The 26,792-nt window shown below is 46.2% G+C and overlaps 1 protein-coding gene, 1 long non-coding RNA gene and 1 other non-coding gene across 4 annotated transcripts; 2 read left to right on the forward strand and 1 right to left on the reverse strand.

Moving 5' to 3' along the window:
• The first annotated feature begins 397 nt into the window (after positions 1-397).
• LOC124702890 (receptor kinase-like protein Xa21) lies at positions 398-5,507 on the forward strand. 2 transcript variants are annotated; one of them, XM_047235061.1, is made up of 3 exons: positions 398-790; positions 4,038-4,737; positions 4,952-5,507. In XM_047235061.1, exons 2-3 carry the CDS (start codon positions 4,425-4,427, stop codon positions 5,344-5,346), a joined length of 708 nt encoding a protein of 235 aa, XP_047091017.1. In that variant the 5' UTR covers positions 398-790; positions 4,038-4,424; the 3' UTR covers positions 5,347-5,507. The 2 variants fall into 2 exon arrangements, with proteins under 2 accessions (XP_047091017.1, XP_047091018.1); XM_047235062.1 differs by lacking the exon at positions 398-790 and having other exon boundaries at positions 3,491-4,154; positions 4,269-4,737.
• A 618-nt stretch (positions 5,508-6,125) lies between these two features.
• On the reverse strand, positions 6,126-6,228 carry LOC124704803. The gene has a single exon (XR_007003686.1). It is a non-coding gene; the product is annotated as a U6 spliceosomal RNA (small nuclear RNA).
• Positions 6,229-8,476: 2,248 nt separating this feature from the next.
• LOC124702891 lies at positions 8,477-11,918 on the forward strand. Its single transcript, XR_007002774.1, has 2 exons — positions 8,477-9,102; positions 9,570-11,918. It is a non-coding gene; the product is annotated as an uncharacterized LOC124702891 (long non-coding RNA).
• Positions 11,919-26,792: the final 14,874 nt, after the last annotated feature.

The following is a 26,792-nucleotide window of genomic DNA, read 5'->3' on the forward strand; positions in this document are numbered from 1 at the left end:
AGATACCATTTCTATTGCCGACAATGCAGGCCCGCTCAACGTTTCGCGCGCTTTTGTTTCGTTCGGAGTCCCCGACCGGGCCTCGGGAAGCCGGTGATGTCCTGGACTCTCCGGATGGATGAAATGCCAAATCCGGGGAAAAACGAGGAGCCGGGGGGCACGGTTGGACCGAATAACACCATCCGGATGGAAAAAAAGACTGCCGAAGACGTTGTCGGGGGAGACTGGAGATGCTCTGACGTGATGAAGCTGAACTAGTAAGTGAAGAAGAACAGAGCAACTTGATTAGGATTGGCTGATGCTAACAAATCCTGGTTATTTCCTCAAAAAGAAAAAAAAAATCCTGGTTATCATCACTGGATAGGTTGCCAAAGAAGATATCGCTGAAATATGGGAACCCAAAATCACTCCTTCTGTCAAAAAAGTACCAGCTTCTTGGCTTCTTGCTTCGACCTCATTCCTCCTCTCATACTCTCATGCGGCTCGGAAAGCGGGCGGGGGTTTCGACGCTTTCCGGCAACAACTCGGCGGAGGTGGGGAGCAGTAAGGCGATGCGGGCCCACCGAGGAAAGGAAGGACAAGGCGGTGCCGCGACGGGTATGGCCTGGGATCTGTATCGGTGGCGCACTGGCACCCAACGAGATCAGAGGCGTCTGCTTGGCGGCGATGGAGACAGCCGGATACCAGAACGTTGGTAACAGCCGGATCCGGCGGCGCCGTCTGGCGTCTGCCTGACGCGGTCGGCGGGGCCAATGTCTTCCGGAAGGATAATAAACTGGCGCAGGGTAAGGTAAGCCAAGTGCTTTGGTGCTCTCAGTGCGTCGTTGTGAACTGCTTCACTGCCAAAATTGTTTTTATCCTTGTAATTCGAGGATGCATTCGTGGCTGAATGATCGTTCGCCACAACATCGTAAGTTGAGTGCCAAAAGGTAAGTCGAATAGCTTACAATATAGTTCATGGTTGCATCACAGAAATCTGACTGCTAGTTTTCTTTTGTTCTAGAGTATTGAACTGAATGTCGAGCTTACATTTCCAACTGTGCTTAATTAATAAGATTGAAGCGCTGGTATAGGATTGCATATTGAGTCTCAGTGTTTCATGCTCAAAGCATTTCATCGAATGACCAATAGCTTGAGCTACTGTCGGAAAGTTGTGTAACTCAACGTTTGCTTCAAGCCAGCGTGTAAAAACATTACCTTTGTCATACTTATAAGAATGAGGTAGACCAATTTGATCCATGGTATGATTTGTTACTGAGGAGGTCTAAATCTTTAAACATGGAACAAATACCTAGAAATGTTACTGAGGATCTTTGAACATGAAACAAATACCTAGAAATGTTTCTTTGTCAGAACTATGATCGATTATCTAAATCAGAGTGAGAAAATAAGTACTACTCCAATCATGAGTGGCAAAAGAGCCTATGATAGAGAGAGTAGGTGCATGGAGCTAATCAAGCAACAGCCTCTGAATTTTGTTTTCATGGGGACAGCAGAACGAAGAAGTTAGTGTGTCTCATTCAGCCATCATTTTGACCATGTACAATGACAGCGGTCTCATCCTTGTTCCGCAGAGCGCATAGCACGGCGAACAAGTACCAACTGTGACTACTCACAGGAGGTAGTATGCTACCATGTATGTCTACTTATATATTGTGCTGTTTCCGCAGTGAAGCATCTCTCAACCTACACTTGAACATATGCTGACCCGCACCTTTCCTGTCCCCTACATGAACGGAGCACTAAAACTGCCCGTCTTCTCCTTTTTCGCGAAAACGCAAAAAGCTTTGCGTTTCGATTCATTGATAGAAAAAGAAGTTTACATTACAAGCCTAAGAAAAGGCCGAACACCCACAGTACACACCCGACACTCAAACTAGACTACGACAAAAAGGCCGAAATCCGTCGAGTGCTCCTCCAGGACACTGCAGAGTGAGCTCCTCTGCAAGACAGAACCCTTGCCGATGAAAGTCGCAGTGCTTGTGCATCGTCGAAATTACCAAGAGCCTGCCAGCTGCCGCCAAGACGCGTACCACCTGAATCCCGCGAGCCCACCACGGCTCAGCTGGGAGCATTGCTGCTCCGGCCTCAACCCAAATCCAAGGAACGCCGTCGGCGCAGCGGCTAGCTCCCGGCAACCTCGACAGACGTGCAAGCGTGCAGTCTTCAGCAGCCCGCCAACAGGACCACAGCCTCTGTTCCCATGCACTACCATTTCCCTTTCCGAATGGGATGATCGTCACCAATAGGACCACAGCCGACGAGCTTGCTCTGCTGTCCTTCAAGTCCATGCTGTCAGAAGGCTCACTGGTCTCATGGAACGCCTCCTGAGCTTGGTCGTCTTGTGAGACTTCAGCTTCTGAACCTGAGTGAGAATTATCTGCAGGGAAGCATTCCTGTAACACTGCGAAGATGCACCGGTCTCATGACGCTTGACCTTAGCAGTAACCAGCTACAAGGTGAGATCCTAGCTGAACAAACTGCATAGAAAATCTTGTGAAATTCAGTGATCCCAAACAATGTTCTTTCACTTGTCAGGAAAGCTTGGATGGCTAGCAATCTTGACATCGATTGAATTCTTGGATTTGAGCCAGAACAGAATATCTGGTGAGATACCGTCTGGTTTGGGCAACATCTCCAAACTCTGGCATCTGTCTCTCATGGACAACAAGCTATCAGGCACCATCCCTTCCTCTTTTGGACTCGTGTCCAGTTTATGTTGGCTGAACTTAGGAGTCAACAATCTGAGCGGAGTGATCCCCACTTCTATTTGGAACATTTCCTCCCTCACATTGTTTTCTGTGAAGCAGAATATGCTAAGTGGAACAATACCTCCAAATGCATTCAATTCACTTTCCCACCTCGAGAAGATATACATGGACACTAACCAGTTTCATGGCCATATCCCAGCTTCAATAGCCAATGCTTCCGATATGTCAGTATTTCAACTCAACTATAATTTTTTCACTGGCATTATTCCTCCAGAGGTTGGAAGCTTAAGAAACCTCAACTGGCTACAGATATCAGGAAATCTGTTTCAAGCTAAAGATCCCAAAGATTGGGAATTCATAACCACGTTAACTAATTGCTCCCGGCTACAAAATCTGGGATTGGGTGAAAATAAACTTGAAGGAGTTCTCCCCGATTCATTCTCAAATCTTTCCACATCCTTAATGCATGTCGTTCTTGAAAACAATAAAATATCGGGTAGCATTCCTAGAGACATAGGCAATCTCATTAACTTACTCGGTCTCATTCTAACTACAAACTCTTTCACTGGAACTCTCCCCCCCTTCCTTGACCCGGCTTACAAAATTGGGAAGACTTGTTGTACATGAAAATAAAATAAGTGGGCCAATTCCGTGGACAATAGGAAATCTAACTGCACTAAATTATCTATGGCTCGGCATGAATGCCTTCAGTGGTAGGTTACCAAGCACACTTGGAAACCTGACAAAGTTGCTGTTACTGGATCTTTCTCGGTAATAAATTTAGAGGACCAATACCTAGTGGATTATTGAGCATCTCAACACTATCAAGAGTTCTTAATCTGTCCCATAATAACTTAGAGGGATCACTACCACAGGAAATAGGAAATCTGAAAAATTTAGTGTCATTCCATGCTGAATCGAACAAATTTTCAGGTGACATTCCTGCTACCCTTGGTGAATGTCAAGTTCTTCAGCACCTCTATCTCCAAAATAACAGCTTGAGTGGTACCATCCCATCAGTCCTAAGTCAATTAAAAGGTCTAGAAACTCTGGACCTCTCAAGCAACAATTTGTCTGGACAGATACCCAGGTCCTTAGGTGACCTTACCACACTATATTATCTAAACCTTTCATTCAATAATTTTGCTGGAGAAGTGCCAAATGTAGGAATTTTCACAAATTCTACAGAAATATCAATCTTAGGCAATGAAAATCTCTGTGGTGGTATACCTGATCTACATTTGTCTTCTTGCTCTTTGCAATCAACAAAGAAAAGGCATACATTTCTAGTTGTACCTATGCTTATTTCTGTCATGGCAACACTAGGTGTCCTTGCCTTAGTCTACAAGTTTCGTACTTCGCACAAGAAAACCAAAGCAAAGATCCCTTCAACAACATACATGCAAGGGCACCCACGGATCTCTTATTCTCAGTTGGTAAAAGGTAACAGATGGTTTCTCGACAAGCAATTTTTTGGGTTCTGGATCATTTGGGTCTGTGTACAAAGGAGATTTAAATGTTCAAGCCGATGAAAGTACAAATTATGTTGCTGTGAAGGTATTAAAACATCAAACTCCTAAGACACTCAAGAGTTTCACAGCTTAATGTGAAGCTCTCCGATATGCACGGCATCGGAATCTTGTCAAGATAGTTACAGTTTGCTCAAGCATTGATTTCAGCGGGAATGACTTTAGAGCAATCGTGTATGACTTCATGCCTAATGGTAGTCTAGAAGGTTGGCTACATCGTGACACAACTGACGAAGCAGAGCAGAAGCACTTGAATCTGCATCAAAGAGTGACCATACTACTTGATGTGGCTTATGCGTTGGACTATCTTCATTGCCATGGCCATGCACCTATTGTACATTATGATGTTAAACCAAGTAATGTGCTCTTAGATGCTGATATGGTAGCACATGTTGGAGATTTTGGACTCGCTAGGATTCTTGCTGAAGAAAGTTCAGTTCTGCAACAGTCAACTAGCTCTATGGGACTTGGAGGGACGATTGGTTATGCTGCTCCAGGTTAGCCTAATCATTTTTGACTTGCCCACCTTTGTTGCTCCTTTATTTATTTTATCTATCTAATACATATGTTGCTTAAGAAGATTGTTGATGGTTCACATATTATGGTGTTCTTTTGTATATAGAGTTGCCCAAACTCGTTTATACCCGATTTTAAATTTAGAAATTTAAACATGATAAGTACTCTAATATTTTGTATTCTTCAATACAACAGAGTATGGTGCTGGAAACACGGTATCGACGTATGGTGATATCTACAGCTATGGAATTCTCGTGCTGGAAACGGTCACCGGGAAGAGACCCATCAATAGCAAATTCAGAGAAGGACTGAGTCTCCGTGAGTACGTTGAGCTTGGTCTGTGTGAAAGAACGATGGAAGTTGTTTACTCTCGGCTTCAGTTGAACCTTGAGAATAGGATTTCTGCGGATCCTCGTTCATGCAAGACAAGGATCGATTCCCTCGTTTTGCTACTTCGACTTGGACTGTCTTGCTCCCTGGAAGTGCCATCGAGCAGAATGCCAACACACGTTATCATAAAGGAACTGCATGCAATAAGAGAGTCTCTGGAGGGAATGCAGAATATGAAACTGGAAAATGCGGTCATGTAATCTGTAATTTGCAGAATATGTATGTTCTTGGATATTACTGAGCTCTGTACTGCTGGCCATGTTGGGTACAGTCTAAGATACTTTGTCACAAAGATTGTATTGCTGATGAAGGGTCGTTCTCCCATTATATTTTCCCTTGCTAATTGATCATGAGCTGTCAAGACATGGTACCTTTGACCTCTCTACTGAATTTTATTTGCTGCAGACTTGGGGCAACCAGATACTGTTGTTTTGTTTTAAAACCGGGCAAGCGAATATTGTAGTCAAAACTCTGAAGCGTCTCCTTTCTTCCTTGCTATAAAATTCTGCAACTTGTCAGCAATCTGTTACTAGTAACATCGATTTTTCCCTTCATTGAAAAAAGAACTTGCTCGGAGTAATGGAGTAACCAATTTTGTTGTTTCTTCCGGACAAACGAACTTGCGCAGGAGCTTCATGTGCACGCTGGGACGAATGGTGTATAGTTTTTTCTACTTCAGCGGAGTTTCTTGGGCTCTATTTGGCAAAAAAAAAAAGATATAGTAACTGTCCAGGAGGGCATGGAAGGAAGGTTCCAGCGGCATATGTTGGAGAAAAGAACACTTCGTGCAGCCACAAGAAAACATTAAGGACGTCAATGAACAATGGAGGGCACGCTTGTGTGAGGGAAAAGAGGACCAGCTTTTGAAATTGTGTACAAATTAGGACGAGTTGCACAAAATCTCGAAAGATGAAGGGCGTGAAAGGAAAGGTCGAGGGGCATATCTGCGAGACGAATGGACCGGCGTGCAAAATATTGAAAAATTTTGGACCATTTCTCAATTTGTGCGTGTCATCCTTGCGCAGGGGTCATGCTAATCTTCTCTGTATCGTTCCAATTTTATCGGATGTCCCCGAAGGGACAATAACAATTGCAACGAGCGGGCTTATAAAGCGGTCGGAGGCCTCTTCTATTGGCGACTAATCGTCGTGTGTGCTGCCCTCCGCCGTGCGCCCGTGCCCAGCGCCAGCCCCGCGACCTCACGTGGGCTGCATTCTCTTACGCGGCCTAACTGGGCAGGTAGCCCACCTAGCTTCTTCCGGCCTGTCTCCCCCAGTTCCAACCCCACTCCCTCATCCATCCAAGTTGGGTAGAAGATATCCTCATAAAAAAAATAGTAGCATAGACGATTCTTCCCGTGATTCAAGCAAATGATAGAGGCGATTTTCAACACAAAAAGGAAGAAAGAGCGCAGCTGCATGCGCAAGGTGATAGTATATATCGGAGAGATATTTTATAATTTGCCACATATTACTTTGAACCTTTATAATTTGCCACACATTACTTAGCATTTTACTATTTGCCACATATTACATTAATTTCTTTATAATTTACCCTATATCTTATTTTTCAGATATATTATTTTTTTAAACTCACAAATACTTATAAATACGATATATTATACCCCGTTTGCCCTGGACCTTGTTGCCTGCGCCTCTAGAATAGTATTGTTTACGGTGCACATGCAACGGACGCCATGGCCGCGAGCAGTCTTATCGCAGAGAGTGACGCTGCTGCCACGAAGAGTCGTCGATATGCTATCGGCCTGCACCCAACTGCTGTCGGTGAGGGCATCACATCCAATCCCAGGCCCGGTGCCAGCGCTGCAGGGAAGGTCGTGTGAACAGGGAACCGTACATCTTCATGAGTGTATGGAGAGGCGCTACGGCCGCCGCCTGGTCATCCGGTCTGGATGCCTTGGAGAGAGAGGTGAGGATCAGGTGGCGCAGCGGCCGCCGCTGGTACTGGTGCCGCCATGGTCGCCGTGCAGGAGCAGGTCGCACCATCGATTGTCCGTGAAAACCAGATCGTGCGGTTTCTTCATTCGCCTCTTCCTTTCTCCCACTAGAACCAGATCAACTTCACCTTAGTAATTCCTTTTTGTTCGAGTGTTTCTCAGTGATGATACTTACGTATGTCGCATCAAAAGCAGATTCTGAAAGTCCTGTGTAGTAAAGCCTGCTGGTTAGGCTAGCGCCAAGAGATGGTATCTTGATTGGTCCGGTCGGCAGCACCGGTGGAACGCATCTCTGCACCTTCTCCGCCGTTCGTGGTGGGCGCACCGTGAGTGGTGGCCGGTGGCTGGTGGGCGGCGGAGCTGCCGCTCCTCTGTTTCTGGTTCGCTGCAGGGAACGATCGATTTGGGGATCCCAGCAATTTGGGATCAACCAACTATTCGGTTTGTATTGTATTTCATAAGTATTTTAGAGTTAAAGAAAACGAATAGCTATGTAAAAGGAGATATAGGGCAAATTATAAAAGAAACAGTCTAATGTGTGGCAAATAGTAAAAGTCTAAGTAATGTGTGGCAAATTATAGAAGTCATAAGTAATGGGTGGTAAATTATAGAATATCGGCAATGGTTTAGGGCAAAAAGTGTAAGACGACTGCGATCCTCGCGGTGGACACAGCTCGCTGGGTCGAGGACGACGATGCAGCGATGAATGATTGGATTCGCATGGGATGCCGTCCATCCGACGGCCGGTCGGTCCGTTCGTTCCAGACAGTTCCATCACGTTGAACAGTTGGGGCAAAGAAGGATATAGTACTTGACAAACATTACGGTCTACTGTATAGTTAATGGTGTAGTTGCAGATGTGGGTTGTTCGAGCTTGAATAGAGGTATGCAAACTGCACGGGCGCTTCTCATGGAGTAGGAGCAGCTAGCTAGCTGGAAAGGGGGGAAAGAGGGGATAACGCGGATAATCTTAGAAGAGCACTAAGCTCCCAGGGTTCCCTGCGCCCGAGGTGAATTAGGTTGTCGCTATCGTTGGGCCTACAGCTAGATGGTCGGTTCCTCTGTATACGTGTGTACTATTTGGCGCACAGCTCGGACCATGAAGTCAAAGGGAATTGGGAAGGCGCGACCTGGGATAATCCTGTCGGCCTCCTGCCCTGATCCTCACGATGCCGCTGCCCTGCATCAAGCCGGCGCCCGCGGCCGGCGGCCGGCAACTCAACAGCGGCTTGGTCCCTACGCGGAGGAGGAGGGAAGGTGGGGGGCTGCCTCGTTGAGGCGGACCTCGGCGGCGAGGCCGGTGAGGCCGATAGCCTCTCAGGCCACCATGTCCCGACACGGATTCCGGCGGGGCGGACCGCCATGGCCGACGCGAAGCGGCGGGGGAGCACCCGGGCTTCAGGCGAGGGCGAGCGGCGGCGCCGTGTCCTCTTCTCCTCCTTCACCTCCGACACATGGAGGTTGAGGTCGGGGAGCGCCGTCGGGGGCGCATCCGCAGGAACCGCAACCGGCGGTTGGAGGAACTCCGTCACGGGGTCCTAGCCCAGCGGAACGAAGTGATCCGGGTCCTCATAGGAGGGCATCGGAGACGGGAGGCACGGGCGCACGGCCTGTTCCCGGGGCGCTGGAAGTGGTGCATCAGCGGCGGCCGTGTCGGAAGTTCCTCGTCGGAAAACTCGCGCTCTGAATCGTCGATGACCCATCTGGCGCTTGTGTAAAACTTATTTGCTATGCAATTAGATGAAATCTAGGCAGATTGCTCTGTTCTCACGAAGTTGTTTACAGTTTGTATGATTTGATAGATGGATCCTATATATTCATATCTCAAGTCTTTATGTCTGTTACCAGGGTCTACTGCGACCACCGTCCGACGGCCACATCTTCCATGTTGAATAGGCTCTCGAATTTTTCTGTAAGGCAGAGCCATCGGGAGCATCGAGAAGCAACATCAATGGCCCTGTACGGGCGGCAGCGGACAAAAATGACGAGTGGAGCTGAGGTAACTTGTGGTGTTCATTATCCATTATCCTATGAGAACTTACTAACTATCATTAATTAGGGAAATATTAGCCCTTTTTAATTAGTACAACAGCTTACACCAAGATGTGAGTTTTAATCTACTATCTGTAAATGTGAAACCATCTATTCTATTTATCTTTTAATTAATTAGATGAATGTTTTAATCAAGTGACCTTATCTACTGTACCCTTCTTATCTTCATTTATTTTCCCGTTGATAAACACTCTCCATGTGTCATAGTATTGCTAAGCTACAATATGTTTATTTAGCATTAGATCAAAGGATGCCCTGTTCAATGTAGCCGCAGTTTTGTCTGCTTCTTTCTGTAGCAGTCACCGGTGGATTTCCTTTTCATTTTCAAGATAATTATTTATGGTGTGGTTATTTTGGATTGTCGGCAAATTACGTGTGGATTTCATGCAGATATATGTGTTGGTACTCTTGCAGGCTCTATGAAATACACATAAAGGGATTCCATGCGAATATATGTTGAAGGTTCTGCATTTCTTAAGTTAACTGAGTATGCCAAATTCTTGGCACTGTTCTCTTTTGTTCTTCCCAGTGAGATTTTGATTTTCTTTTCTGGTTGTACTCTTTGCATAATCTCAAACATTCTCTTCTAATGCAGAATAAGACACACTTTGGTGTGTGTTTTTACATTGCAGTTTCAAACTACGTTGTCCTCAAACATTGTAGTCTCCAGTTGTCACATGGTCTGTCCTTCAAAACAGCAGGTAATATTCATATTTAATATGCCGTTACCCCATTGGTAGTCAACTTAGGAGCAGTTAATCAAATATGTTGTTCACTATCCAAGTAATTTGTTGTCAGTCTGCTTCAAGCATATCTCTGAAGCCAGTTTTTTGCTTTACTGATGGCTTTTCTGTAGATGAATATAAAGGGTTTCATGTTTCTTTATGATGTTTTGATTATATATCAGCGGCATCACCATTTTTAATGGAATTTCCCCTTATTTAACAATTCAGCATCTAGCCCACCTGCAGTAAGACATCGAATCTGCGATATAAAGTGCCCTAAGTCTTGGTTAGTGATTAATGTAGGAATTTGCGCCTTTCAGTATTTTTTATGTTCGCTACATTGTTATACTCCCGGAATCAAAACCTCTATGAGGAAGTATTCGTGGAAATAACAAGGAACAATTGATGCGGAATTGTACTTAAGAAATATACGCAAGGAAACCGGCACCGCTGTACTGGAACGCAGTTGATATGAATATATGCTGGAATTATACCCGGAACAGTATAGAGTGGAATGTCAGGTTGCCCGTAGGATTGGCTCTATGGATTTGTAAAGCCCGCAACTTCGAATTCAAACTCAGCGCACGACTTGCATGCGTGTTTAGGACCTAATTGATTAACATTTGGGATCAGTAGATGACTGTTAGTGATTATGGTTGGTTTAACAAGTCAAGGAGTTCTATCTAGAAATAGATTGAAATATGCAGGATTTGGAGTCTATATAAAGATCTTTACCCTGAGCCTCAATATGCATTGTGAGCGGCGCCACTGATAACGCAAAGAAATAAAGGGTAGGCTGACTAACTCCAAGCGCTAGGTTTCCTACAATTAATCCAGACATTACAAGTAGTAAATACAGAAATCAACAACAACACACTCTGTCAGCGAAACTTGAATTTTGCTTCCCTGACACAATGGGACTTTTTCCATAGTTTCAATGCGAGGAAACAAGTTCAGTTATAATTTCCTGAATTCAACTGAAAGAAGGGCTGGTTGGCCCAATTTTTGTGTAGAATGGTACCAGATTTTATTTTCAGGGTAATATAGTACTTTTACCAAGTTAATAACCAAACCACATTCCACACTGCTTAAATGCATTATTACGGATCGGAGAGAGTAACAAGCTTTGTTCTAGGATGGGGTCCATCTATTTGTCAAGATGTTGTGAAGTAGAAAGGAGATGAAGAGCCACGGGGCTTGAAGTGATAGAAATGACGACGATGCACGGCTGGACTACCATGTGTGGATGATAAGAGAGACGGCTTATGATTTAACCAGCCTTATTCTTAAAATGGTAAATATCAACCATATACACGTTTGATTCATATTTGTTCTAAAAGCGGTATGTACCAACCAACCTTATTTAGGAAGCGTGCTTTGATAAAATGTAGGAAAAACTTCCAATAACCTGTAGATCAGTTAAATGGTTAATACTGAATCTACAAAAATAATATCCTGCCGATAAATATAAACATATGCATGCTATTCATTTTACTATTGCTCCAAATAATTTGATTATTTTGTTAAGATGGCATCAAGCTGTTGTAGAACCATGTGAAGTGCCACCCTGAGGAAACTTTTACAACCAGGGGCCAATAGGAATAAAAGTCTTTATCTAGGCTTACTAATTTGCTACAACAAATTAATCGTCCAATGCCTTCACCACCATCTGTGACGACCTGAATATAAGCTGTCATATTCAGTACCTGCCATATATTCAGGGTTAATGTTGTTTTCTTTTTCACTTACATGGTTTGCTTCCTATAAGTGGAACTGAGCATTCCATCTGTCCTTGGATTTTCATGTTTTGAGCTATAATTGATGTTGTTTTGTGTTATGAGTCAGCTTGCCATTTGTTCTGATGGTTACATATGAAATGCACATAGCAGTAACTATATATGTACTGAAGTATATTGTAACAATCTATTTTGGCTTTATACTCATAATAAGCGACAATGTATCCATACTGAATGTCTGAAGATCATGACCTTATGTATCTGTGGCACTTCCATGTGTTCGTATAATTTCAGATGGTTTACTTAAAAGTATGTCAGCCAAGATCTATTTTCTTAAAGCAATACTAACATCTTGTATATCTTAAAGAGGTGCAAGGTTACACAGAAAGTTCTGAACCTGAACTGTGCGATAAAGTGATAGAAGTAGATGACCGTGAGAAAATTTCATCTATTTGAATTTAACCATGTGCAATGGGTATCACATATTTCACCCCTTCCGGAGTTCCGATACATTGTTGCTCCTGTATATTAGAGCATCCCCACTCGTTTGGGCTCCCCACGCCCAAATCCGGCGAAATTTAGCGCCGGATGGATGTAGTTTTTGGCCTGGGGAGGCCCATTTTTCCAGCCGCGAGCCCATGGACGCGCACCCACCGCGTGCATAGCGACGGTGCGAGTCACCGGGAAGGGCAATCGTCGGAGTTCCCTCGCCGCATTGAACCGTCGCGAAGTGGACTCGGAGAGCCGAAACGACTCGTCGGGAACGGTCGAAGTGGCCTCGATGCGAGAACCGCCGTAATGGAGCACGAACTCCGCGGAAGAGCAACCGGCGCTTTCTTTCGTCGAGAGACCTACATAAACGGTTTTCGACGGGCTGAGCCATTCATCTGTTCTCTCGTCACCATCCTCCGTCAACCATGAGCGATATCTCTTGGCCATCGGACACCGACGACGAGGGAAGCCGCCCGGATGGCGCCATTGGTGGGATCCGAGCTGCATCGTCCAGCAGCGACGATTCCCCCGCCGGCCGGCGAGGACGAGTTTGACGACGAGGAGGAGGACGAAGAGGCCGTGGAGCGAGGCCGAGGAAGAGGCCGAGGAAGAGGAGGAGGAGCAGGAGCGAGGAGGAGGAGCGAGGAGGAGGAGGACGAAGAGGTCGATGAGGACGACGACGAGGAGGACTCAACTTCCTCCGACGAGGAGGTGACGAGCCGGAAGCGTCGCCGCGACGACGATGAGGCGGGGCCTTCTAAGAAGAAGAAGAAGTAGTTTAGTTTTAAAGTTTTTATATGTAATTTCTATGTTTATTCGAATTATATTCGAAATATATATATAATCTATCTATGTTGCACCACTTGAGAGTTCAAAGCTTTCGTTCGACGAGGGTATTGCCGTAGATCGGGAAGACGAGGGTTTTGCCGTAGATCGGGAAGACGAGGGTTTTGCCGTAGATCGGAGGCCATTGTCGCCGACAAGTTGGGGCCACGCCCGCTTTTCACTCGTCCGGAGTCCCCGAGCGCTCCCCGGGGGGCCGGGGATGGCGTGGGATCGCCGGATGGATTTAGGCCCAAATCCGGACGAAAACGAGGAACCGGGGGCGCGACTGGGCCGAATTACGCCGTCCGGATGGAAAAAACGCTCGCCGGGGGCCTGTTCGGGGGGACGAGTGGAGATGCTCTTAGAGCATCTCCAATCGCGTCCCCCAAACCGCGCCGGATTGAACGTTTGGGGTACGTGTTTTGTTCGTGCCGCCTTTGGGGGACGTCGCTCCCCAGCCGCGTCCTCCAAACGCCGCCCCCAAACATTTAAAATACTTTTTTTGATTTTTTTATTTTAATTTCCACAAACTAATACATAATTTGGAACGTGGTTTACACGAAAACACAGTTAGGCACATGGTTTTCCACAAACTAATACATAGTTTGAACTGTCGTGGACACAAATATAAAATTTTGCAAAGAAACTAAATCTAACTAGGCCGTGCATAGAAGGTTTCCTATGTTCGCTGCTAAGAAAGAACACTCGAGGGCACATCCAGTCACCTAAACTGGAAAATCCAGCGGGAGGATGGTGCCCTTGTTGGTTCTACCGAGGAGGCGAACATCCAGAAACCTCCGTGCACGTGTTCGCTGCGAAGAAAGAACACTCAGTCGTCCTCCTCGTCGGTGCTGTCGCCCTGGTAGTCCCGGCGGCACCGCGTCTTGTCGAAGACCTTGACGCTCATGTCCCTGTCGCCGAAGTAGGAGAACAGGAGGATGAAGCCGGCTTGGAGGCTGTGCTAGCCGATGTTGAGGTACATCTTGCCGCGCGCGTCGTAGATCACGTCGACGATCCACCGGTAGTAGCCTCCCGCAGATGCATCGTGCGCGGGCGATCGTCGCCGGCGACGTAGTCGGCGAAGGAGTCCGGCAGCCTCTGGATGCCGCGCGGGTTGCCCTTGAGGACGAGGACGAACTCGAACCGCACGTCCGGCTCCACGTCCATCTCCGACGATGATGAAACCGGCGGCGTGGAAGGCGACGGCGAGCGTTCAGCTCTGCCGCGGCCACGACCACGACCACGACCACGGCCGCGAGGTCGGCCTCCGCCTCTACCGGACATAGCGTCGAGTCTTGTTGAGATGGTGGCGGCTAGGATTTGGGAGAGAGGCGCTAGGGTTTGTGTGTGAGAGGGACGATGAGAGGCGGTCCTTTTATAGGCCGGAGGGAGGCGGAGGAGCGGTGGCGCGCATTAACGCTGGCACGCAGAGCTAGGCGCGACGGGACGCGTCGCTGCGTCGCTGCGAGAACTGCACCGTCGCTGCGTCGCTGCGGGAACTGCACCGCCAATAACTTCCGTCGCGAGGTAGGCGACGGTTAGGTTAAAAATTTATTGTGCCGCTGACGAGTCGGCCCCGCCACTCCCCGCCTCGCTTTTCGTTGTGTCCGGCGTCCCCGGTGCGTCCCCTGTGGGACGGGGACGGGCTCGGAGCGCCGGACACCGTATCGGGGCGCGCCGGACAAAAATGAGCTTTGGGGGACGCGGCTGGAACGGTTTTTTTATCCGGCGCCCCAAGTCCCTTTTGGGGACGCTTTGGGGGACGCGGCTGGAGATGCTCTTAGCGTTCATAGTGAGGGAGGCAACTTTTTTTTTTCAAGTTGGTTCTATATCTTTTTTCTGCATGTTAGATACACTCAGCAACAAGTGTCTTCACTCCATACTATTTTTGGTTGAGCAGATAAACTATAACATACACCAAGTCATGCAGGCAAGAACTTGCTTCAGCTTTCATGGAAGGATATTTTCTTGAATGGTTTATACTTCATACTCTGTTTGAGTATTTCTGATCTGAATTTTTGTGATTATACAACAATGATTGCATACTCGGAATAGTGCTTAATGTTTTCTTTGTAGTTAATTTCTTAACTAAATTATCCGAGACAGGTTTAAGAAGCTAAGTGTCACCACTGATCTGCTTACCGTCCCGAGGTGGTGGATGTGAGATAGCGGTAAATTGCGGTCTTCATGGCATCACACCATGGGAGTGCCTCTACTCCTAGCCATGTCATGATGTGAGTGAAAGGTATATGTATGTGCTTCTATTTGCCATCCAGAGATTCATGATGACCACACCAAACACGAGTACACACAAGAGTAAATAGAGGAAGGGGTCCATGCCAACGACTCCACAAACGACGATCTAGATCTGGATTCTACCTCGAAACATTTTACAACAAGTAAGCCTTTCCTCCCCAGTAACACCTATGGAACAATTGATTTAGTGCTACCCCAGTAGCTAGACACAAAGGAAGCGACCTTCAGCGATGAACCGTAGTAAAGAGCTTGGAGTTTACCACCTTATACATGGGGCACGTACTAAATAAAAATTACCTAGCATTGCTGCTACGAATGTCTAGATGCTGCTGCCGCAAGTCCAGTTTGTAGTGCCCTTTTGTACATGATGTTTGTACCCTTTTGTATATGATGTTTGTACCCTTTTGTACATGATGTCTGCATTTTGCTGTTGTGATTAGAAGATAAAAACTGTTTACGCATGTTTAAGGAACCAACCAATCTAGAAAAACCAATCTCCTAGATGTTTATGTGTTGCTTATTTAAGTTCACCAAAGACAAATTCCACAGTGCATTACGTTTAAACAGAAACCTAGGTAAGATAATAACGAACATATTTATACCCGCTTGCGTAACAACACGCTAATATCAGAGGTCGGCGCAGCAGAGCGCGCAAGGACCATCTAGTTCACTTGGATTACACATGTTCAACACGAACCGTCCAAACCCAGTCTTAATTAATTAATTAATTAATTAATTGTATCCGCCGTAAAGCATATCATGATGTTCCAACCTAATTCGTTCGTCGAAGAAGAAAAATGATAGTCAAACCATGCATGCATGGTGCTGCTTTTTGACTGAGTTGTGTTCTGTCTGCCGTTTGGAGGATGCAGCCTAGTAGGTAGGTACTCCATCGATCTCTTCAATTGTTGTGAAGCAGTTCTTGGCAGTTTGGGAGTGAATCATCTGCTAGATAGGTTGTATCCGAGCCCAAACAAAGCGATGTGCGTGCCATGCTGGCGCGCGGCGCCGGTCGCCAGGCTCGCCACATGGGATGCCAGCTCGCCATCCGCGCGGCGCGATGATGATATTCAGGATTGGTCGGGCTGGCGGCGACAACGGGCGGACGGCCGAGATGCAGCCGCGCGCACGGCGGACGGCGTTTGGCAGGGAGCTAGCGAGCACCGGAGCCACGTACGACGTACCCGCGCGCGGCGCGCACGTTGTTGCGACGCCGACGCGAGAGGAGGCCAGGGCTCGATCGGCGTCTCCCACGTTCTCCCAATCGCGACCACCAGCCGGCCGGCCGCGCCTGCAGATCGCTACACGCCCTTCGTGTCCCCGCGCCGGGATACGCACGACGCAAGGCGCCGGCGAACCCGGCCGTTGCATTGCCACCGACCAGCAAGCAAAAAAAGATTAAAGATCCATTAAAAAATCAAGTCTTCAAAACGTGTATAAGTGGCGCTAAAAACGCAATCGTGTAACGGAAACCGAAGGTTTGCATCCCGAAATCTATTCGGCGCACCGTAAATCCATTTTTTTCAGCATTTCAGTACGTATACATGATTTTTGTACAACTAAATGTAGATGTGACAGCATTATAAACTAGATTATGAATGTTCTAAACATCACACAATACAATGATAATCTGAACTATATCAATAGTTTAAATCCAAATAATTGGAAGGGGCGGCGACTACCGCTCTAGCGCAGCCGAATCGTGGCACCTACAACTTCGAGAAGATCGAATTGAAACTCCGTGCAGCATCCATGGCGCTCACTATCTCAATCAGTTTCACCCGGAAAGGATCTGCGACCAGCGAGGTCCAAAGGTGTGGAATGGGCACGGTGGATAGTAGACGACCTTCGACTTTTCGGTGGCGCGAAGTCAAATGCGCCGGCCAAAATCACATGCGGGAGGATACGTCGACCATGAGTGAGAGCGCGCGCCAAGGGTTTTGTGGGGAAAAGGGGCGCGCGTCGGTTTGCTTTCAGCTTTCAAAAACTAGGTATGAACCACTACAGGTGGGGGTAGGGAATCTAGGGTGCAAGGTTTTCGGGAAGATATGGAATCTCAATGGGAAGATTTTCGATGATGAAACCATAAAAAAGTATTATAAGGGTTTGGGTTTTTAGTATATGTTACATAGCTCTTATGGAAAACAAACTGTAATGCATGGAGGAGTTGATAGGGAACGAAATAATCTGGGAGAATGCAAGAAACGCCGGTTCGTCGCTGTGAATCATGGAGTTGCTTTGCTGTATAATGGATTAAAATAGTTCGCGTATATGCCACGTACATGCCATCTCTTGTTGTCAGGTCCTAGTCAAGTTGCACGGCCAAGTCTTAAATTTCTATTTTGTTCTATTTGTATATATATATAGTTCCTATCTCGGACGCGCACTAGTAATCCATCCGTTAATTTGATTGGGTATATACATGCATGAACGAAATGGAGACCAGAACGAAATTATTCAAGGGAGAACGCTTCCGCCGTACACCTGAATACACTCGACAGAGACCAATACCAATATCTAATCAAAACTTGGTTTTAAAACTAATTGTCTGCCTGTATTGACACCTTCTGAGAGAAGCTTGATACCAATCGATTGGACTTGGATTTTGATGCCAGAGCCTATCGAAATGCCGTCATCCTGACAGTGCCCTGAGCTAATGCTTATCGTGGAAACCGGTGTCAAAGCCCAAAGGTCTTCTCTTTGTTGTACTTAGCGACTAACTGGCTAGTGAATGTCGCTTTCCAGATCGTGCGGGTTAAAAGACAGGGTTAGAGTCAAGCAAGTGCACTAGATGCAACACATGTCGAAATTTTAGATTTTTTTAAAAAGCAACAAATTTATGTCCTTCAGAAGCATCCCATAAATTCACATGTACAAACATATTAAGTAAGAAAGGTGTGGCCTTGTACCCGGATACAGATAGCGGTCATTTAATCGATATGTGGGAGCTAAGATTGAGTCACCCGTGTTTGTGCCCGAATATAGATGACAGTCTTGCCTCGACTCAATCTTAGCTACTGTATATCCATTAGGTCTTGTTTACTTCTCTCGTATTTTTTTTCCAGTGGATATAGGGATGGGAGGGGATTTGGTGTTCACCAAATACCCTTTTCCGAAAATACACTAGTTTGATGGAGAGTTTTTTATTTAGGCAAAAAATGTGGGGTTGGGAGGGGATATATCGGGATTATTTGGTTCAAAACCGGAGAAGTAAACGGACTAGTGGGGATTTTCCGGGATACGAAATAATCCCCTCCCATCCCCATAAATACCTTAGAAGTAAAAAAGGCCTTAAATGATTGTCATCTATATTCGGATACAAATTTCATTGGCAATCCATTCCAACCCGCATGCCCCCCGTTGCCATCCACTCCTTATCCTCAAGCCGTTGTAGCAACTATAATCAAGCAGCTAGTAAGAAGATAACCTACAAATGATCGTAGGTTTGTTTACGACAAACACTTCACACTAGCCCCAAACAAAGACTTGGTCTCGGGTAACCAACTCCTTGAAGAATACGTAACCGTGTGAGGAGGGGATAATTTGAACCTAGGTATGTCGATTGTGCTGCGAAATGAGGTAATGGAGGCATAGATGTCATTCACTCCTTACCCTTAGTTTGTATCACACCACCAAACATGACTTTTAAAGGAAGCATAGTCTTGGTCTACTAAATTAGATTTGCGCCTCCTTGCTACTGTTGTGTCCATGATCATGTGGATTTTTACATAATGGTGCTTTGGCATGTTTTGACAGCAACGATGGTAGCATTTGTTCGGAGGTTCTTCTATTTCAACATTTTGTGCTCCCATTCGTATTCAATAATAGTACGCCAATGAAGTAGTGGTTCAACGGTTTGTATCAGAGGATGTAACCTTTAAGGTGCATTGGTTTAACAAAGAAGACTTTCATGTACATGCGGTGTCTCCACGCCAATGTTTGTTTCATTGTAGCTGAGAAAATCTTCAATGAAATCTTCGAAAGGCAAAAAAGCACGAATGCACGCATTTAAGACGATGCCACATAAATATGTTGATCCTTGGACAGTTTTTCAGCCACTTTATCAAGAACAAGTGGTCATAAGAGAGAAAAATATAAAGACTTTATCCAGAATTTTCCATCGGTACGTAGTTCTATATAAACATGTACTTCTCCGTGCTAATGGTAACTCCACAAATAGTTGTGACAACTTATTATACATCTTTTGATCAAATAATGCATCACCGAAACGTGTCGTTTAAAAGAACTTTAGCCTTTAATTTACTCTAGTATATTAGATTTGTGTTTCCTTGGCAGTTGACAAGTCGGTGGTGAAAATGGTTCACTCCCGTAGTAAAAGTCTCATTACTCTGCTCTCATAGCGTGTGTTGTTTTGGTTCATGATCATGTGGATCTTCTAGCCGATGTTTTGCCATATCTTGACTGTGAGATGGTAGTATTTTGGTCCGGGCTCTTCCATTTAAGGTCATGTTTGGAACAAAAGAAAAATCATAGGAATTTTGGAGGATATGATTCCTATGGAAAAAAGTTCCTATGGTATCGTTTGGAACAAAGGAATAGGAATTTTCTCTAGGATAGGCTATTCCATAGGAAATTTGGAGGAAAGAGTTCCTATGGTACCTCATTTATTGCATCTCCTCGTGTCTAAGATTTCAACGCATTTCCTACGTGAAATCCAAACGATGTTTTTAAAGTTTTCCTGTGGTTTTGGTTCCTATAGGTCCAGGATGCGTGGCATCTCAATTTTTGCATTTTTTTTCTATTCCTATGTTTTGAGTTTCTGCATTCTACATGGGGCCTAACATTTTGGTCAGGGCTCTTCCATTTTATTTGCTGGTAGTGCGACAATGATGGAGCGGTTCAACAGCTCGTATCGGAGGATCTATCCTTTACGGCCCATGGGTTTAACAATGTAGACTTTCACGGCCGTGTGTTGTCTCCATGCGAATGTTAGTTTCATTGTCACTGCCAAAATCTTCAGCTACGAAATCTTGTCTGCTAAAGAGGGAAGGCAAAGAAACACGAATGCACGCTCGAGATTTTAAAACTCCAGTTCATTCGTGCGTGTGGGCAAACTGGCAGGCGGTGATGCACGTCCAGATCCACTCCACTCGCAGGTGGAAAATGACATGCGTGTGGAACATGACACGGTAGAGTATGTACGCGACGAGCCCTTTGTGAGTTGGCCACCAGCTTCGGCATGGACCAATTCGCCCTTCCGACATGCATGGCTGCGACAATTATTCCGCCCTCCTTCTCTCCCGTGCAACTAGTGTGCATGCATGTGCCTTTATTTTTAGTTGGACACAATTGATCGATGCTGGGTGATTCTTTATGGGCTAGTAACTATCATGCTCGTTTATTATTTTTAGGTACTGTGGCTATATGGCTTGCCTTCCGTCTGAAGTTATTTTGAAGCTCGTTTTGATTTGGAACCGCGGAGGCTGGAGAGGCGCCTAGTTTGTCAACAAAGTTTTCCGAAAACTAAGGATGTGTTTGGTAGCAAAGTGTTTTTGAAGTATTCCCAGAATACTACAGTTTTTAAAATTATTTCAGTTTTGAATACTTTGATGTGTAAAAACGACAGTATTAATACTGCAGTATTCCTTTTTTTTTTTGAAACGGGCAAAAAAGTTTTTGCCTTATATTAATATAGGAGAAGCAAACAGGGTTATGGCAAGAGCCATAAAAACAGAAAAAAGGAGGACGGGGACGATAACACCCCCAACCAGGACAAAAGGATCAGCCTAAAAGTTCCGCCAAGTTTGTAGCTCCGGCGAGAATCCAGTCCTTTCCCGCTTCCCTGATCCTATGCATGACCACCGACGGCGCTCATTCCTCTCTTTCCAGATCTCCCAAGCGATAAGCGTAATAGCCGCACGTAAGCCTTTAGGAGATGAACTGCAGTATTCCTCAAACTGTAGTATTTTTGAAGTATTGAAAAAACAGGCCCGAACCTCTTTTTTCTGAAACCGAGAAAATAGAAAAACGATGCGCCTATCTTTGCTTACTATTGCAAGCCGCCGCCATGTCTTCTCAATAGGCGCCGTCCAGGCCAACCCCTGTGAGCTTGTTTGTGTTTCACCAAGTCGCAACAAGGAGCTTGCGGCCACACTAACCAGCCCGGAAAGCGCATGCGTCGATCCACCATGTCCTCGCACAGCTCAAGGAGGAGAGTGTGTTTTCCCTCCACTCCGACGTCGTGTACAAGCCCCAGATAAAGTACACACGCTGACACACACCACCTATGAGGTCATGGTTAGCGTCATCTAGCAGCAGTTTCGCAGCCAGCCGATGGAGGTGCTATGTGACGGCGAGGTGGTCACTATCCTCAAGGACGACAAGATGAAGAACCCCAACAACCCCATCTCCAAACAGATTTTCAACCAGTTCGTCTCCAAAGGTTTCAAGCGGGCCTTGCATAGAGCCGCGGCCATTATGAGAGAGAGAGAGAGGGAGGGAGAGAGAGAGAGAGAGAGAGAGAGAGACGCGTGATGTGCTGATGGCCACCCACCGTCGGCATTGTCAGCGATGTTGCCGGCTTAGTCTGCATAGGAGTCATCTAGACACTTCCTAGCGACGGCAGACAACTTGAGCGGCAGCTGCGCCAGCGGCCTTATGAAGTAATAAAAACTAGCCAAACAAGTCAAAGTATTCTCAATACTTTAAGATACTTCAATATATCAAAACTGCAGTATGTTGTGACGGTAAAAAATAATATGGTTTTCAAATACTTCAGTTTTAGAAAAACTTTGTTGCCAAACTAAGCCTAAAGTATTAGAAAACCATAGTATTACTACAACATTTGATGCTGGTGCAAACGGTGCATTGTCAGGGCTTCTCCCGTTCTGTGGGCTTGCGTAGAAACAAATTAATTAAAACTGTACACCTTTGCCCTGATGGATTGGTTCAGGAAAATGCCCCGATCGTGGACTTGATCGTCGCCTTGTCGGACCGTCTCCCTCTCCCTCGCGTTGCCTAGGGTTTGGCTGCCACCGCACACCCGTCGGCCGTGTCGTGGTATCGTCACGGCATATGCCATGGGGTGGCTAAAGTTGAGTGGTTCCGGCATGTGGCCTACGGCAGTCTCCGAATGCGGGTATGAGCACGAGCGACACACCCGTAGTTCGGGGCCCTCATATGGAGGTAATACCCCTACTCCTGCTCTAGAGATTTATATGATACAGAGATAGTACAATGGTGCTCCTTGAGCTGTCGCCAGCTTGAGATAGGGCTCGAGGTAGACGAAGGCCTCTCTCGAGCGGTTTCTCTAGTGTGAAAGTATGGAATGGACCGATCCCCCCAAGGGGGGGTGCTACTGAGGCTTATATAGTGCCCGGAACAATTACAGAGAGGTCCCTAGAAGCTATGGCGCCGGCTCCACCGGCTCTGGCTTGATCGCGTGGTCCCGAGGCGCCCGGGGGCCCCCGGCTGCCGCCCCTGTCTTGTCATTCCTGTCGCGGCCGGCAGGGACGGGATGGAGCGATGGACGGGCCGTAGGCCGGATCTGGCTTCCGCATGTAGCCTGCGGCCCCTAGGTAGCGCAGCCCGTAGCCTGCGCCGCCCCGGAGAGCCGGGCCATGATGGCATGTCGTCAGGAAGATCCTTGTTGCTCTGCAGTGTTTCGGGGTCCGCGGGATTGGATGTCCTCGTGGACTTTGGCACCCGGATGACCTTTCCGAAGCCATCTCCTGCAAGGATCACCAACTCCTGGAGCCGGCCAGGGGGAAGACGAACTCAGCCGGATATGGTATGTTGAAGCCGACCCTGACCATGGCGCATATGGCCATGGTCAAGCCAGTATAGGGTGACTTCTTTTGGGCTTATGCTTATGCATAAGCCGTCTTCTGAGTTTCGGTGGGGAGAAACTGTGGTGGGTAGAAACTCCTAGAAGCTAGTTTCTACTATTCTTTTGTGCTTCTAGAATTATCGCTTATTTCTGTGTTAAGTTGTGCGCCACAAATTAGTGATGATACCATATACATGCTAGCTTTTAGTGATAATACAGATCAGCAAATTGGTTCATTTAACAAATGCTAGTAATTATTATCTTGTGATACGTCTACAAGCCAGAAACAAAAGATATCTTCCCAGAACAATATATATCACAAAAAATATCACAAAAGTCAAATCACTAGAAGAGCATCAATTCACAATCAGAGAACATTTGGAACAGATATACTACCAGAGTATCAATGACAATACAAGTAAACATTGGAATGATCTAGTTTCCAGTGGAGGATGAGGCAGATCGCGGAGGACGAGGTCGAGGTCGATGGGCGGAGCGGAAAGCTCGTCGGCGACGCCGGTCTGCGAGTGGAGAGTTGGGCGAGAACTCGGGGATGCGGGGAAAGAACAGAGGGATGCGGGGGCGGCGGCAGTGGAGGCCGGCGAGGTCGACCGGGGAGGATGAGGTCGACTTCCGGTGAGGGCGGAGCTCAAGCTCGTCGATGATGTATGCGCACGCGGGTGCCGTCCTTGCTCAGAAGCGGGCGATGCAGGGTGAGACCAGGAGGGATACGCGGGCTGGGGGAAGGGGGCGATGCTGCCCCACCGGAGTGAAGAGGAGGGGTCAGCGGTCGTGGAGCGGCGGCGGTGGCGGAACCCTAGCTCGGGGTCAACAGCGCCATGGGGAGTTTGGGTTGGAGGCTTGGAGCGGTGCGAACGAATGCGGGGCTGGCTCGGTCCCATCAAGCAGTAAGTTTTCCTTCTTTTTTTTCTTTTCAATTGCTCAAACGCCTGGAATGGTAGTTCTACCGTAAATAGAAGCAACGAGAAGGGCAGTGATGCTTACTGATTCGGGTTTCACGGGAGAAGCTCGGGAAACCGCTCGAAACTAGTCTCGAGCAGTTTCTCGCTACATACGGATGTGGGCTTCACGGTGGGAGGAAGCTCTCCAGAAACTCACCTCATCTTTTGGGCTTCAGCTGTTTGGGACCTATAAGCTGGGGTAGAAGCCCAAAAGAAGTCACCCATAGACCTGGTTCTAGTCGGCCCCAAGGCGGCAGACCACAGCTCTAGTCGGCTCCTCCTCATCCGGCTTTGACTGCGGGCCAGCCGACCCTGAGTTTAACTGTATGGGCTAGCAATACTTTAGTTTTAGAAGAAGAAAAAATATTCGGAGTTGATTTTCCAATACTTCAGAAATAACATGTTTTAAAATATATTTAAATATTAATACAAAAGTTTTTAGTCGCATCCAAATACATCAAAATATTTAAAACTGTCATATTTTGAAAAACTATAGTGCTGCTAAAATATTTAAAACAAATACATTGTTACCAAAGAGAACCTTAGTCAAAATCTAAACGACGAGTACCGAACTCTAAATATCATTTGTAACGTATTTCCTCACAACTGTTGAACCTGCCACCACCTCCCATCTCCTCTCTCGCTGATAAAAAGACTACCCCACTCCACCATTCCCCTCCGGGGAGCCACATGTACCATCATCCTGTGTTTGGTGCTCCGACAGTTCGAGAGGGTGGAGACCACATATCCATGACGTTGTTGGAGTTAGGTCCCATAGGGTTAGGGTTTGCTCCTTTTGCTACGATACTATGGAGGTGACGCCGTCGTGTGACATAAGAGCAACCTTTCCACGACACTTGTTCCACATCTTCTGCAGAAGAACCCAATCAGCGACATAGAGGAGGGATTGCGATCATATGGTCGTTGATCTTGTGGAGTGGTGGGATTTGTTATGTCTTCGTGTTTTGCAGATGGTCACCGTGTGCCTTCGCGCTTATTCTTTGACCGACGAGGTTTGACCATGTTCGTCTTTGCCGCAAAGCTACTGAGGTTAGGTCTCCCATGATGTGTCTAGCGGAATCCAGGGTGGTCATTCAACCCTATTCGTAGCCTTCTTCTATGTGACGATGAACTTTGTCTCGGTGACTCTAACCAACGACTTCCTAGTTGCTTCGGCAATATTATTTTCCTGCTCCAACTTGGTTGGAAGGTCCAAATGGAGTATCGAGCTTCGCTCACGGCTCGCCACCACCAGAGTGTAAAAGAAGACAAACGATTTACCCTCAAAACATGCGTATGATTTCATTTTTTTTATTTGAAAAGGTTTGTTGATATTCTTAATATATGGCCTTTGCTTTTTAAAACGAAAGATCATGTTTCCTCAGGACTTTTTTTGAAACAAATATATATTAGGCAAGCAAGCCATCGTATTAAAAACCTTCCAATCCCCTTTGGTACCCTGAAAGGAAAAGAGTGTGTCTGAAATTTGCTGCCACAAAAACACAAGGGTTATAGTTTTGTGAACAAAGTCACATCTCTGATTACAAAAGGTAAAATAAAATCTGGAGGATCACCCTCCCAACTACGATTTTCACTAGAACTACGCAACTTTATCCAATTCTTGAGCCACTTGATTTGCTTCCCTATGGGAGTGCTCGGAACTGAATCTCTGACATATTACTAGCCTTGAGAAAACAATCCGCAAGAATTGCCAAATAAGGACTATGGATCTCCACCTCACCATTACAAGCTTCGATGATCTCCAAAGAATCGGATTCCACATAGCAATGAGAACATCCAAAACGTTCGAGGAACTCCGAGTCCTTTTAATAGCGCGGATGCTTCGTATGTTGTCGCACTCAACGAAATTATCTAGGGGACGAAACATTCCCCCAAGACCTCAACTTTATCATTCTCGAAGCACCATACCCGCCGAACCGGACCCATCATTGTGATAGGAAGCATCGACATTCAACTTAAGTTTGCCCCTGCGGTGGTTTAACCCATTTGATTTCCTTTTCAACAGATTTTGATTTGGCAGCCTTATAATTTGCAGTTAGCGCCTTAATAGAAAATGCATAATTTATTGGAGGGCTAACACTTTCTCCTTTAACCTCCTCCCTCCGTTGCCACCATATATACCAGACCCTAACTACGATGATTTCATGCAAAGTTATATGATCCAATTGTTGCATTTTCTTATTTGGGGATCTCAGAATGTGTTCAAGAATAACATAGCCTGATCTGTCGGCTATCGCATGCTCTATCTCTCTATCCAAACCCAGCTCCTTCCAAACTTCTTTCCTCTGGCCCCATCATACAAACTAGACATTGAGGAGCGACCTTGATGTGACGCCTTGCCAAGATGGCCATCATAGGGAGAACCCCATGAAGAGCCTTCCAAAGAAATTTGTTAAACTTTCTTGGTATATTTAGGATCCACATTGATGAGGATATCCCATCTATTGATACAGCCCCACAAATACAAGGACCAATCACTCGAGCTCGTGCCAAACAACTTAACTATCAGGTACTTTTGTTTCTTGGAACTATTCCTCACATACATGAGAATATGATGTTTCCTAAATAAGATGTGTTTGTTACTCTTAGGAATGATGTACCTAGAATGGATGAGAAGGACAAACATTGGAGCATAATCACACATGAAGAAGATGGCAGCAAGCATGTGAGGATTGAAGAGGACGCCGCAAGTGGAGATTTCAGAACTTTGAAGCCACCATAATGATGATTGAAGACTTGGACGAAATACACAACATTATACTTCATAATTTCGTCCATAGCATAATATGGTGCTGCGTCACCTTTAATTTTGGGCCAGGCCCGTGTTATTT

The sequence above is a fragment of the Lolium rigidum genome, chromosome 3 (genome assembly GCF_022539505.1).
Source record: "Lolium rigidum isolate FL_2022 chromosome 3, APGP_CSIRO_Lrig_0.1, whole genome shotgun sequence".
NCBI classification, from domain to species: domain Eukaryota; kingdom Viridiplantae; phylum Streptophyta; class Magnoliopsida; order Poales; family Poaceae; genus Lolium; species Lolium rigidum.

What these genes read in the sequence shown, in the direction of transcription:
- LOC124702890 (XM_047235061.1), top strand. Translation starts at nt 4,425, where the DNA reads ATGCCTAATGGTAGTCTAGAAGGTTGGCTACATCGTGACACAACTGAC. An exon ending in GATTGGTTATGCTGCTCCAG is followed by an intron (nt 4,738 to 4,951) that starts GTTAGCCTAATC and finishes TCAATACAACAG; the next exon opens with AGTATGGTGCTGGAAACACG.